The 15006-nt window shown below is 44.5% G+C and overlaps 1 protein-coding gene across 10 annotated transcripts in view; it reads right to left on the reverse strand.

Annotated features, from left to right (window-relative positions):
• Positions 1-510: 510 nt before the first annotated feature.
• Positions 511-15006, reverse strand: part of Sorbs1 (sorbin and SH3 domain containing 1) — a 226129-nt gene continuing 211633 nt past the window's right edge. For 6 of the 10 annotated variants that reach the window (XM_060389137.1, XM_060389176.1, XM_021633052.2 and 3 more), the window contains 3 exons: positions 9096-9154; positions 5742-5854; positions 511-3617 (listed from right to left, as the gene is read on the reverse strand). In XM_060389137.1, the coding sequence (XP_060245120.1) occupies positions 3550-3617; positions 5742-5854; positions 9096-9154 (240 nt within the window). In that variant the 3' untranslated portion in view covers positions 511-3549. Of the gene's footprint in view, positions 3618-5741; positions 5855-9095; positions 9155-9864; positions 9925-15006 lie in introns of all 10 variants that reach the window. The other 4 variants (XM_060389143.1, XM_060389165.1, XM_060389157.1 and 1 more) reach the window with 1 other exon arrangement.

Below are 15006 nucleotides of genomic sequence, written 5' to 3' on the forward strand. Positions count from 1 at the left end.
AAACTACCTCTCAGAGGAACAGAGAATGTCGGGGCAGGAGAGTGAAGGTTTGTGGTTTTTCTCTTGGAGGACTTCCTGTATATATACAGCAGATCTCCCCTGAATGAGAAGGCAGCTCAACAGCCATGGGGTGACTGCAAGGGTGGTAGGGGAGGGGGAGCAGGGACTGGAACGGGAGCTGAGTGTTCTGATACACTTGATGTGGGGAGAAAAAACAAGCAACTCATCACAGCAGAAAACTCACAGCCACACTTGATATTCAAATACTAAACACTTTCCCCATGTTTTGAGACATATAATGTTTCATAATGTCTCATTTTGGCTCTTAAAGACATAGAATCATTATGTTTGTCATCAAAAGAAATAATATACTTTAATCAATTTACCAAAAAACACAACTGGGTGAGGGGAGGAAACCAGACAGCCAGTGATTCAGAGCGGACAGCAGGACATGAGCAGGAGTGGGGCCTCGCAGGAAGAAGAAGCCAATGAAGAGCAAGAACACAAAGGTGCCACGCAATTCTGAATAAAGTTTATTAAATAATATGTACAGCAAGGTAGTAATTCAACAAATCTATCAAATCAATCCACTGCAATAAAGAAAAATAAATGAACCAAAAAACCTGTGTCTGCATAGTACATGCGTTTGATGTGGAATTTAAAGACAGTACTTTAAATACTTTAAATTTAATAGGTTACATATGTCAGGTCTTTTTTTCTTCTGGTTATAATCCTTTTCTGGTAGTAACCTATTTCAGCAATATCACTTAATACTAATGCAGATAAGAAGGACTGCAGAAAGAAAACTGTAAATGATATTATAGTTGTCTTCTCTTCCCCAGTTAACAATTTCCAAGGACTATTTTTGTGCTAAAAGTCTGCAGGTGAATTATTTGAAATTCCTTCATTTAAATAAAAGTGGAAAAAAAAAACCTTCATGACTTTCTTATTTTACTTCCTTTCCGCTCAAGTTTTAAAAATTATTTTTCTATACAAGGTAGGTACATGGGCTACACAAAGTTAAATATACATTACATATTTACAGTCCCACTTCTCAAACATATGATGTTTTTTCTTTTACTGATCCCAGAGAGACTGCAAAAGGTGAGTAGTTTGGGGCTTGCCTTTATCTGGAAGCATGGCTAATATATCAAAACGTGATGTGAGGCATGCCGCCAGTTAGTTGCGCTTGCTGTTAATAAACCTGTATAAACATTTCAGCATAAAAATAGGTACTTTATATTACTAAATGTCTGAAGACAAAAGAGTAATTGGAAACCTTCCCTTTTTTTGTTTTGTTTTTCCTCATACATCAGAAGTTGGAGAGATTCTATTAAAGGTGGGCATACCTGGATACTCTGTGCTAGGCTGGCACTGGATGCAAATGTGGCTTTTACAAAATGGTTTTATTTTCTAGCTGTATTTAAAGGGGTGTTTGAAATGACCTACGTAATCAAAAAGCACCCCTCAGGAAATTTAGATACTATTTCATACTATTCATGATTGGCATCTAGGAGAGAGCAAGAACTGCATTCCAAATGGGTTAAAAAAATGCACATACGAATTCCTTTTTTTTTTTTTGCTATATTCTCTTTGAGAGGGGCAAAGTTAAAGAAAAATTAGAAGAAGAAGCAGTGCAGTGCTGCTGGCTGGTGCAGAGCTTCCAAAGCAACAGGTCAGAGTCCCCAGGTCTTTTCTGCCTGGGAAGCTTTTACGCCTTTAGTTCCACTCCATTTTCCCTTGGGATTAAAGGCTCTGCTCTCTCCCAATTATAAATGATGTCTCCGGGAAGAGGTAACACATTCCTCCTACCAGTCATTTATATTTCAGCGTGAATCAATAGTTGGCAGTTTCCTTTCTGAGAGCCTCCTTGGAGAACTGTGGCTGACGGGTGGGTGGGGGAAGCCTGTGGGATCCTAGGCTATCTAGGATAGCAGTCGAGGAATCACTGAAGACAAAAGTTGCGGGCTTGTAACGACTCCCGACCTGGGGACAGTGGCTAGGGTGATTTTGAACTGCATGCAGAGAGCCAGGGGTCCAGTACATATCCCTATCACCAACAACTCCTGGCATTTGTGACCTTGTACATGTATTGGTGGGTAGAATAAGAGTATCAGACTCTGGAAAAAAAAAATCCCAAGAATTTCCAGACATAAACTACCCTCAGACAAAGCTTCTCCCAGCATCCTCGATGTTCAGAAGTGAGCTGAGGGAGATGGAAACCTGACAGTGCTTTCTACGGGCCCCCTCGGCAGAAATTCACCCCTTCTTCTCACACCCTCTGCACGTATCACAGTCTCTCTAGATTGGGCTTCTTTCACTACATCTTCCGTGCAGCTGAGCCCCTGGCAGGCTCAACTCTGGGAACAGGCCACACCTATCTTTGAGTCAGTTAGGAATCTAACAGAGAATCACAGTAAACCACAGTAAACAAAGCAGTCCCCTCCTTACAACCCGGGCTCACAGAGGACAGACTCAAGGTTGCCAGCAGGAGGAGCAGAATTGCTGCTTCATACCCAAGGCAGTATTTAACACTTCAGCTCTGAATGGAGGCCTCACCATGTGCACCAGGACTCACTGGCCTGGGGTGGTGGGGAGGAGGGGGCAAGGGCCAGGGGGACAACGTTCTGGGTGGTCTTTGAGCTCCACAGTAAACAGTGGAGGCACAGCGTCCCTTCCTAGGTCTGGGAGTCTCTTACTCTGGTGCCCCACCGCCAGCTCACATCTACACACATTAAGAGAACTAACAGAGACCAGTCTTATTCTATGGGCTTAGGTGTGTCAAGGCCATACTAAGCCAGAGAAAAAAGGCATAGCTAACCCTGCCCAGCCAGTGATGGTGACCAGGGAAGGAGAACACTCCAAGTGACCTCCAAGGTGACTGGCTTAATTATGTGGAAACATGAATGTAAACCATCTGCCTGGCCACCTGCTCCAAAGCTCAGGACAAACATGGCGTGCTTTTCTGTGTGAGTATCAGGGCAGTAAAGGGCAATGTCACCCAGCACGCTGAATGCTGGTGCCGGGTCTGCCTCCATTTCTCTTCTCCTGGACCTCATCAAATCATGGTGCTGAAGGAAAACCTTAGCAACACTGACCAGCCTCTAGAAGCACTTCGGGCCTGCTGGCTCTGGAACAGCCAGGAATAGAGGCAGGGGTTGTCAATGATTCTTAGGCTTTGAGCCTGTTTGGAACATGCTCATGGGTGACCTACCTGGCCCCAAGGGGCCCCTTTAAAATGGGAGTGGGTAACAACTGGGCACATGTTTTGGCTAACGCTGCTTATAGACACTATTCCAGATCATATTATCCAAGTGGTGGGGTCTGGAGCAGCTCCCAGAAGCAGCCTTGTAAATACCGATTTCCTCAGCACACAGTTAAGCCCTGATACACAGTGGGTTTTAAACACAAGTCCCTGTTCTTCTCTTTGAATTCTTCCTTTACCAACTGCATTAATTTTCCTTCTGACTCAATATTTAAATAAAGAAGCCAGGTCATGAATTATGCTTCATCCTCTGATAAAAATAATCTCTGTGCTTTTCAGTCTTCTTAGAGATATAAAGGTTTTACATAGTTGCCTGGAAAAGTACCAAACTGCCTTGTCCTTCTCGAAGTACCTGTAAGAAACATAACAAGCAAACAAGAACAGATACAAAATGAGAAGACACACCCACTGAGTTCAGAGGGAATGTGAGAGATTCTGCCCAGTCCCTTGGTAATGATCCCAATGCTGTGATTTGCAAAGCTCTATCATTTGGGCTACAAAATGATGGGGGTTGTGGGAGTGGTGGGGAGAACGACCCAGGCTCAGAGTTTAAGTAATGCTTCTCAAGTCCCTGAGTTTAACAGATGTTGGAGGCAGAAGGGAACCCAGGCCTTTTAACTCCAGTTCCACTCTTCTGTCCTTGCTGATGAGAAATGTTGAGTTGCTAAATCCACCCCACCTCTTTGTCTTGGTCTTTCTTTTCTCCCCCCGCCCCCGTCTTTTTTTAAAAAAATTTTTGAGACAGCCTGGCTATATAGCTCATTCTTGCCTAGAATATGACATCCTCCTGCCTCAACCTAACTCTTCAATAGGACAACCACCCACGGTAACTCAGAATTGAGATAAATATACACTGGCTCCCAAAGACTTACTATGAAAACAACATAAAATAGATCACTAATGATGTTATGGCGCAGGCTGGACCCTAGCGCAGGTCCTTAATCCCTACCCTTAGAGGCAGAGGCAGAGGCAGAGGCAGAGGCAGAGGCAGAGGCAGAGGCAGAGGCAGAGGCAGAGGCAGAGGCATGCCTAAGATATCAGAACTAATTTAAATGGGTTTTCTCTTTCCCTTTTCAATGTGGCCTCTCTAAAATTTTTCAGTTTTACACTTGGCACGCCAAGTTTCTACAGGACGACAGTATTCTCTGTGGCCTCTGGCTTCCTGGTAAGACTTTCTTTTGTAAAGAACCCCACACGAAGGCCTGGCTTCTGGGAGGACAGAGCATTTTCTAAGAGGCTGGTGAGGCCATAACCAACCTCCCTGTCTTTCTACCTGTCTTCCTGTTTATGTGGGTCTTCATTGTTCTGACTACTCCAGTCCCAACACTGCTTTAGGAAGTTTCATCCAGAGAAATCAGACAAAGTTGGGGCTGGAATAAAAGGGGAGACTGGAGCTACGGGTAAGCCAGTGGCTCACACTGAATGGCCCAAACAGAAAGGAAGGGGAGTAGTGGGCAGCTGACATTTGCTATCAGAGCGGCCTTGGAATAGTTACTTAATCCTGCTGCCCGCTACTTTTTGAATTTGTCTTGCAGGGGTCTTTGAGAGAGAATTCAATGAAGGCATATCAAGCATATTGCCTTGCAACAGAATCTCTATAGATATTGGTTGTTCTCTCTCTTTCCTAGAAAGGCAAATCTTGCACTGTTGTGTGTGTGTGTGTGTGTGTGTATGTGTGTGTATGTGTGTGTGTGTGATTTATGGTACTCATGAACAAACCTAGGCCTCATATTTTAAACAAATGTTCTACCACTGAGCCTTATGCCAAACTCTCCTTTGCTACATTATTTGAGTATTGAGCTTTTCTTCAAGTTATCAGAAGCATAAAATAAATAAAAGGGTCTTAGGAACGTCCACACATGTGTTTGAACTTCATGATGGAGACCCAGTCTTCTTCATTAAATTTTCTTTCTTTCTTTCTTTCTTTCTTTCCCTTCCTTCTTTCTTTCTTTCCCTTCCTTCCTTCCTTCCTTCCTTCCTTCCTTCCTTCCTTCCTTCCTTCCTTCCTTCCTTCCTTCCTTCCGTCTGTGGCTTTTTAGAGAGTCTCTTTGGAGCCCTGGCTATCCTAGAACTCACTCTGTGGACCAGGCTGGCCTTGAACTCAGATCTGCCTGCTTCTGCCTCCCAAGTGCTAGGATAAAAGGAGTACGCCACCACTGCCTGGCTCTTGTGTGTTGTTTCTTCAGGGCTTTAAAAAAAAATTTGTAAATATTAAAGACATACACAACAGAAATATGAACGGAACCCAATTACTAGTAGTGATGAATTTGATATCTGCTGTTTGTGTCATAGACACTGGCATATCTGGGCTTTAGGTTCTACTCAGAAACATTCATACTACCTTGAGAATGAGAGGCCTAGCATTTCTGCAGGGGCTGGTAGATTGCTTTCTATACAAAGAAGACTGCTTTCTACATGTCTCATCATTCCTTCCTTCAATACACCACTAGGAAGAAAAGCATAATGGGATTCTTACCAACAAACCATCCATCGTCACATTTTTCCATGACATCAACAATATCTCCATCTCGGAGTTCCAACTCATCATCATTCTGCGGCACATAACTATATAACGCTTGGTAGCTACATCTACAAATCAGAAAAAGGACCAGTGAGTGGCTCAGTTACTGACAAGATTTAATAACCATTTACAAATCCCAACACTCTGAACCCAACATTTACATAATGTTTCCCACTTAATGACAAAAACATTTTATTGACTATTTCTCTAGGAGTTTAGCATTTGGAGAAATGCTTTAAATCAAATAAGACTGATCATTTAAGGGGTGGGGAATTCCTGACAATCTAGTAATGATTACCCTTATTATTTAGCTTTCTTCATCACTATGGCAGACCTTTATTGTCCACACCCCCTCCCTCACCTTTATGTACTTTACTGCCTTTAAAATCAACCACACCCTTTTAAATAACAGGGTAATATCGGTAGATTATCAAGAATAATCAGCAGCTATTTAGTTCCAGGATCATTAAATTCTGGCCATTTACATTAGAGAACAAAAGGCAACTGTAAAAACGGGTGACAGACATACATAGGCAGAAAATGTATAAAAAAGTACATTCCCAGCCAAGTGGAATGGATCGTGTTTGTGATCTTAGCATGTAGGAGGCTGGAGCAGGAAGACTGTCATTGAGTCCACGGCCACTCTGTGCTTCATAATAAATTCCTGGTTTACAGAATAAAACCTAGAAGGGTCACGTCATGGACACCACAAGAAAACTTACAGAATCAACAAACGGGGACTCATAGGTGCTCACTGAGACTGAACTGACAATCCGGGAGTGTGTGACCTAGGTCTGACCTAGGTCTTCTGCACGTTCTGGTTGTGTAGCTCGGTGTTTTTGTGGGACTTCTAACAGAAGGAGTTCTGAGAGCTGTTTCTGACACTTTTGCCTGCTTTTGTGACCCTTGCCCTCCTACTGGGTTGCCTCATCCAGGAAGGGGAGGTGTCTAGTCTTTATTGTAACTTGATATTCCATATTTGGTTGAGATCCCTGGGAGGCTTGCCCTTTTCTGAAGAGAAACAGAGGAGCAGTGGATGGGGAGGGGGAGGAAGAGGAGAGAGGAGAAACTGAGGTTGGAATGTAGTATATGAAAAAATAAATTAATAAAAAATATTAAAAAACAAAACAATAATTAATAATAATATGGCACATTGTCCCTCTGTTTAATGAAAATATCTTGAGTGTTTCCAAGTGTGGGCTCCTTTTCTAAAGACCCACGAAAGCTTTCTGTTTCTGCTCCACCCCAATGAAAGTTGGAGATAAGGTTTTATTGACTTTCTCTTTAGCCTAGGACATCTGCTTTGTGCTGTTCTGTGTTCTGATAACAGTGAAGCTTATTGTGAAGCTGACATCAGCTTCAGCATCAAGGGAGAGCTTTGTTTTCACTCATTCCCTTACCAAGTGCTTTTGGTATGCACCCATGCCACAATTCAGAATTTTCACCATTTTAAAACACCACAGTAGCACCAGAATTTTGTGAATGAGCCAATCAAATGCCATTTCTAGTAATGTTGGTGAATTCCACTGTGGAGCAAGAGGGACTAGAGACAAGCATGTAGCGTTGGCTTCCAGCACCAACAGGCTTGTGTTGAGTGCCAAGTACACAACAGCTGCTTTCACTGATTTTGGTGGAAGGACCAGGCTGCCAGAGGGAAGGTCTCTAATGCAGAATTAGGAGACGAAGATAGATTTTGAGTTGCTAAGTGAACACCTTTTCTCACGTGTCTGATCTCCTCACTTGGGTTCCTACAGCTTAAGGTGTAACACATGTCCTCATCTTAAACCACCAGCATCTGAAACTGCCTGTCCTTTAATTTCCACCACCATGTTCTGGAAGAGAATTGTCTGTATGCAAACGGTGGAGACAGACTGGTGTTGATATACACCTCTGTGGCCTTGGTCCCACTGACCTCTACTGGTTCCCTGTAGCTCAGAAACTCTGCAGATGAGTTCCTCTGCTGGTTCTGGCACCCCATTCTCAACAGAGAATATATTCTGTCTGCCACTTTCCTGTGACAAGATCTTAATCCTCCTCTTCTCCAGACTCGAGTCCGTCTTTACTGGTCCTATCCCTGTTACTTGTGCAAGTACCCCTTTCTCCAAGCCATGATAGGTTTACCCTCTTCCTCTACTTACAGCTTCTAACTTGTATCTTTCAATTTTTTCTTTGGCGCAAATATTCTAACATTCTACCCTTTCCCCACTGTTCCTTGATCTACAGTACCCTGCACCACCCCATACATCAACAAACTGGTTCTTCAGCTCTTTCTAATGGAACACTCACTGTTGTTACATGGTCCCAGTCATTTTTTCAAGTTGCCAGAGAGAATGCCTGGTGATCCTTTCTCATTTTCTCTTCCTCGTCTCTCAGAGGCAGCAACATGGCAGGGCAGATGCTATGGGCTCTGCCCTATAAGAGTGAGCATCCCTAAACCTATGGCTGTTCTTGCCACTCTGTTTTATCCTCCTTCATTGTTTACTATGGTTTTATCCCGTCTCTCTGTTAGTAATCTTATATAGTCCGTGGTTACATAAAGTCACTCTGTTCCAGGAGGGCCACCATGACTGACTTCATTTCTCTTAGTCAACATCTTTGTCCTTTGTTTCTGGATCCCACATTCTATCTGCTGCCAGAATTCTCTCCCTAGAACAGATACAATCAGTGCCTCACTTAAAAAACCTTCAGAAGTTTCCTGGGGCCTGCAGAATAAAATACAAACCTATTTCAGCTGAATCTAGAATCTGGTCCCAACCTACCATCTTAACTTTCATCTCTAACCTCGCCTCCTTGAACCATGTGCTGGCCACACAAGCCCTCTTTAGGCTCTCCAAACACTACCTACTCCATGCCTTTTTTCTCAAAGCTTGGTTCAAATCACTTTTCTTCTTCTACAAACAGAAATGTCTCCTATGTGTATAAACCACAGGATGTACCCAATAAAGATTTTGAATGAATGAACCAACACTGTAAATTCATTTCAGATCAGAAACACTTGTTTCTTTCTCTTCTCCATAGCATTAATACCGAAATTGGTAAGCAAAGTTTTCATATCACTTTTTATGGTCATTAATTCTTTACTCATCTCTCTCTCCCAGCAGACCATGGCCCCTTTTATTTACCTACCACCTGTCTTGACTGGCTAAAAGGAAATATGGCCTTACCCAGAAATCCCCAAAGAAGTGGGGAGCAATTAGCTCACCGCCCACCTCTGCACAAGCAGCTGTGACGTAGTTACCCAAACAGCCATTTTCCAAAGCAGAAAGTCTGCCAACAACATAAGAAGCAAAGTTCCCAGACTGTACTTACAAATCCTGTGAAGGCTGACTCCTGTCTGGGGTGACTCTTCGCTGCTGGGCTTGAGGTTGCTGAGAAATGATTAAAGATGATTTATTGTCAGATGGGGATACCTTGTGATGGAAGTCAAGGGGATGAGAGGCAGTGCTGCAGTAATGAACAGATTTCTCGGCAATGTTTATGATCTCATTGCAAACCGCTTCCTGTGAGGTGGCCCCGCGATATCCAGAAACCCCATAAAACAGCCAATGTGGGGACAAAAAAAAAAAAAAAAAGAGAGGAAGAGATGTAACATTCCAGACGAAGCACGTAAGTCCAGGGAGAAAACAGAGTTGAAGATCCAGGTTAAAAAAAAAAAAAAAAAATAGATTCCAGTAGTAGAGTGCAGGAGGGATCCAGGTAAGCATGGAAAGACAGGTGAGATACAGAGGAATTTGGCATTTAGTATGACCATTTTTTTAAAAGGCAGCAGCTTATAAAAGCCAGTAATTAGTGAGTAACGGTAATAGCTGGAATAATCTCAGGCTAGAAAATGCAAGAATGAATCCCCAGTCATGCACTACCACATAATTCAATCCCACCTCCAGGCAGGTGGAACTGTCTCTAATTCCTCCGCTCCTTTAGAGGCGTAGAGGGTGGCTGAATCCCTGGCCTACTACATCAGCCTTGGGCTCTTTCAAACCACAGCGGGATGTTTACCAGGAGTTACTCTGGTCTACAAGCTGCGATCAGTGAGGGTTCTCTTTAGGAAAGCCACAGTCTTATTCAACAGGCATCTTACCACATAGTTCTTTTCAGATTCTGTGAGATCAGGTCCTGCGCTCAATGAATGATGAGAAGGCTGTGATCACCAAGCAAATCATAAGGGAGACATTTTAGCAGATGTCACATTGGAAAGGATTCAAAATAAAGGCGTGAGCAAATACACATACCACACCACCACATTCAGATGACACCAGAGATTTGCGGCCCGTGGCCACTGGGTTTCCATGACAACATGGCAGAGGCACAGGAGAAAATGCAGATGTACAGAGTTAGAAGCAAGCATCCAGCAATGAAATGGGAAATGTGGCGGCAGTGAGGTGAGAAGGACAACACAAGGTCCTCAGACTGGCAGGAGAGACACAGGGAAGGGCTGCCTTTAGGAACAGGACTGCTGCCCACCCCACCCCCCAATACCACCTTGAACCCTTCCATCTTAGCGAGCATGTTTCAAGTGAGGGGCTGCTGTGTCAGTGGGGAGCCAATGGTGGCCCCGCCAACATCACCACACCACATCGGGTTACTCACAAGGACTGAATAATTACACTACTACTGAGATATTCCTGGGTAACAGATGAAGCCTCAAAAGAATCTACACACAACATAGCCTGGTGAGGTATGAAATGAGGCTCTAGCTTGCTTCTAGAAGCTAGGAAGGATGACCTGAGAGAGACACAGGAACGACCCATCACCAGCCTTCATATGGTTGATCCAGAACTGAGGCCATGCAATGAGGCCAGGCAGACCTTCCTGTAAAGCTGGACTCCTGTGAGGAGGTCAAGCCTCTGCTGAAGACAGTTTGGAATCACTTTCTCCAGAGAGGATTCAAGCTCTAGAAAGTCCCTTTGAATAACTACTTGGAAGTTCATCTTTGGAGATAATGTGTAATCACTGCAAAAGGCCGCTGTCTCTTAGAAGGGCACTTAGAAATCTTTTGTGCAGGTCACACTTGTTCCAAAGAAAGGGGCCCAGAGAGATAGTGAGGTCATACAGGCAGTGCAGTGGCCTCCTGGCTCATGCCACTGTCCCCAGCACAGCACCACCTTCCACCTACCCTTATCAGCTGTGCTAGCTGCCATCATCACCAGTGACTATATTCCCCCCCCCGCCCCCGTACCAGGAGACAGGCAGGCCGTGCTGATCATACTGCTCTGCTAAAACATGCTCGGAGGTGGGTGGAGCAGGCCTCAGTGCCACACAGCTGCTGAGAGGTAAACCGCTTGGGTGTTCTTTCAATTCTGCCACATCACCCCTCTCTCTTGTGGATGTCTTCACTCTGTAGCACGGCTGGCAGAACAACAGCTGCGCCAGGCATCCCTTTCCTATGCTTTCATTTTCCTCTGTTTTCATTTTTGTTTCTTTCATTTTCATGTTTTTGTTTGTTCTGAGATTTTTTTTTTTTTAGTTTTATTTTATGTGTATGGGCGTTTTGCCTGTACATATGTCTGTTTACCTTATACATGCTATCTCTGTGGAGGCCAGAAAAGGGCATCAGCTTCCCTTGGAATCGGAGTTAGAGGTAGTTGTTAGTCATGACATGGGTGCTGTGAATAAAGCCAAGGTCCTCTGGAAGACATTCAGTGTTCTTAACTGCTGAGCCGTCTCTCCAGCCCACCCCCCTCCACTTGATTTTTGAAAAGCTCCTTCAAATTCTCTCAAACTCTTTCTAGTCTCTATCACTAAAATCCACCCCCTTGGACTATGTTCTGTTAGTAGAGAAGGAGAAGACAAAACTGAAGCTAGTCAGGGTACTGAAGAGCAATGTGTCACCCAGGACCCTACCAAAGCACAGAGTCTGACTTCTCTTCCTGAATGTCTTACTGTAGGTCAGTGATTCTCAACCTTCCTAAGGCTGCAACCCTTTAACACAGCTCCTCGTGTTGTGGTGACCTCAACCATTACATTATTTCATAGCCACTTTATAACATAATTCTGCTACTGCTATGAATCACAATGTAAGTATCTGATACACAGGATATCTGCTATATGACCCTTGTGTCAGCGTTGAGCCACAGGTTGAGAACCATCGCTCTAGATGCTCAGAGGCATCTCCTCCTGCAAACAGTACTGTGCATCATGCAGGATAGCATCTGATACCAACTGGAGGAGGCACAGTTCTAGAGGGCTGTCAACGGCTCAGTTAGCAGATCCTCTGGTCTCTGGCCATAGCCAAAGCAGAAGAGAATATCGTCATCCCAGCTCTGACATCTAGAGAGAGCTCATTCCTGGGACGGAGGGAGGACTGGGCTCCCCACTTAGCACTGGATAAGTGAAGGAAGTAGTCAAGGTAAATATTATCAGATTCCGTTTCTCCATGTTTAGATTTGGTGAAGCAGCTCACATAGCTGGAATATAAACCGGGGTGGATGTGTGGCGGAGGAGCTTCCGTGTAGTTGGAAACCATTCACACTCATTGCCTGGACCAGCCCTTCACTTGGAAGGCTGTTTGCCCTCTGAGGATTTTCTCCCTTTAGCACTGTTCTCACCTTTCCTGTCCCGCTTTCTAACATGAGCCAGCTCTGCAGTTCCTCCCCTGGGCCTGCCCTGTCTGTGAGGCACCAACAGCCACAAGCGGCTGTGAGCACATGAGATACAAGTATGAAGTGAAATGTGCTACGACTGAAAACTAGACACCGCTTTTCAAAAACTTGGTTCAGAATAACAAACATAAAACAGCATATTAAGTATTTTTTTAATACGTTGGGTCAAACAGTATATGGTACTAAAATTAACTCATGTATTCTGTTTCACTATGGCTGTTAGGAAATTTTAAACTGCATATGTGCGTCACATTCCCTTTCCGCTGGCAGTGCCCTCCCTCAATGCTTCAGAGTCTGCCCTTCCTTAGGCCTAAGAGTAGATACATGTCCTCATCAGGACCCAGCTGGTGCTAAGAATAAAGGGAGTATTAGCTCATGCTACGTACATCTTGGATTCTGTAGTCACATTCCAGCTTTCTGTGTGCCTGGAAAAACAGCAACCAGTCCAACTTGCAAGGCGTGTGCATGCACACACTCAGTGGAGCACATGCACACACACACACACACACACACACACACACACACTGCACTCCCTTCACCTCGACACCATCCATAAGCAGAAACTGCTCTCTCTGGACTCAGGCAAGACAGGGTGCTCTTTCATTCTCCCTGAGAATGACGCTGTGTGTGTCCCTTGCTCTGCTTCCCTGTTGTCTGTCTTCAGCTTGGTGTCTGTCGGAAATCTGACCTTAGCTTCCCTGGAGCTGTTAATCCCCTCTGGACCCAGAAAGCACCTGGTGCTCCTGCAGTTACTAAGCATCCTGTTCCAGTTCTGGGGATGTGCCAAAGGCTAAAGTCCAAAATAAACTGCGCACAAGCTAGAGAACCCTGGAGGAGTTGGTGGGAGAGGCGCCCAGCTGCTGTGTGGCCTGGATCCCCACATGTACACCACTGGCCCCAGGTCTCCAAGATGGCATTGCTCTAGTTAAGTCATACCCTGTGCCTCCTCAGATTCCCCCACATTATGGCAACTTACACTGGCCTTCTAATGGGACCATGAACAACCCAGGTTCCCAGACAAGCTCTGACACTGACTGTCTTCTGAGCAGAGATTTCAAATTCCAAAACAAATAATAGGGTTGTGTGTGACACGGCTCAAAGGAGGCAGTCCTCTACTTGTTAGAGTACAGCCTCCAAACACAGAGAGGTGACGTAGTGATATCAATGGAACATCAGCAGCTATGTATTGGGGGAGATGGAGGGTGTGTGGTTCAGGTGTGAAGAACTGGAAGGCATTCCTAGGATACCTCCTACTTTTTCTTCATAACAAAAGAGAATAAAGAGAGGTATTAATGTGTCAAGCACAAATCTCATGTTTTCTAATTTTTTTAAAAAAATTTAAGATACATTGGTGAGAGCACCGCATGTACCATGGTGTATGAGTCAAAGAGGGCAACTGTTGAGAGCCATTTCTCTCCTTCTACCATGTGGGTTCTGGGGACTGAACTCAGCTCATCAGGCTTGGTGGCATGTGCCTTTATTACCTACTAAAGCATCTTGCTGCCCCCTCAAGTTTCCTAAATCCTTAGTTGATAAAACCCAAGCAAAATAAGTTTCCTATCCTCTACCTTTCCCTCCCATCCCCAGCCACCAAGTTTTCTTCTGAGATGGGAAGGCATTGTTTATCTTTTGTCCTCTTCCTGCACTTTGTCCAGCCCTGCCTGAGCCGAGTCCCAATCACACAGTCTGTGGTAAGCGTGCAGTCTATCTGGCCATCTGTTTCCTGGACTCTAAGTCCTGCGCATTCATTCCTGTATCCTTTAGGTACCTTGCCAGAGGGAAACTTCATAACCACTGAGCCAATCAAGGCAGGGCTTGCTGAGGTCACCTCTGAAGGACTCTGCTGCTGGCACCTGGATCTTTACAGATGCAGCCCATTTCTTCTGGAGCCACAGTAGGGGTGGGCACTGTGGCTTTTGGTCTTGGTCTCCAGCCATTAGGCGGTGAGAAAATACTTGCAGGTAATTTTGTAAAAACAGTGCCCAGTGTTTCTCCTCGTCCCACAAACTGTTAACACTGGGTGTGCTTAGAGACTTCCCTTCTGAGTGAGTCAAAGGAAAACATTTCCCATCTTTGAACATCTTAAATTTCTCTCTGTGTGTGATCTTAATGCTTCTAACTTCCCTTTTGTTCTTACAAGTTACATGTCATGTTTCCCTTTCACCTCTGATTTCCACTCTCCAGCCAGGCTCCTGCCTTTGTTTGGTCTTTCTGGGGATTGACTTAGTTCCCATGTGGTTGCCAAAGCACATCTTTCTGCATCTCTCCTTTTCCTGATCCTCCTGCCTCTACTTCCTGAGTTCTGGGACCACAGGGATGCCTGGTTTCATTTAGAAATTTGATGAGGAACTCATACATAACTCATACATCAGGAACTCATACATAACTCCAGATACCGGTCAGCAAACTGCTTCTCCCTTGGGGAGATGCAGTCAATACTCAGAGATGATAATGATGAAGATTCCTCACATGATCTCCTTTACTTTCTAGATTAGTTTTTCTACATGCTCTTAGCCAAAATTATATGAAACAGAACCCACGAACATGCCAATTAATCCTGATTTCTTGGGTGTTTTTGTGTGCACAAATGTGTGGTTTTGTTCAGTCAACAAAGTCATCAC

Source organism: Meriones unguiculatus, chromosome 1, assembly GCF_030254825.1.
Source record: "Meriones unguiculatus strain TT.TT164.6M chromosome 1, Bangor_MerUng_6.1, whole genome shotgun sequence".
Lineage (NCBI taxonomy): Eukaryota > Metazoa > Chordata > Mammalia > Rodentia > Muridae > Meriones > Meriones unguiculatus.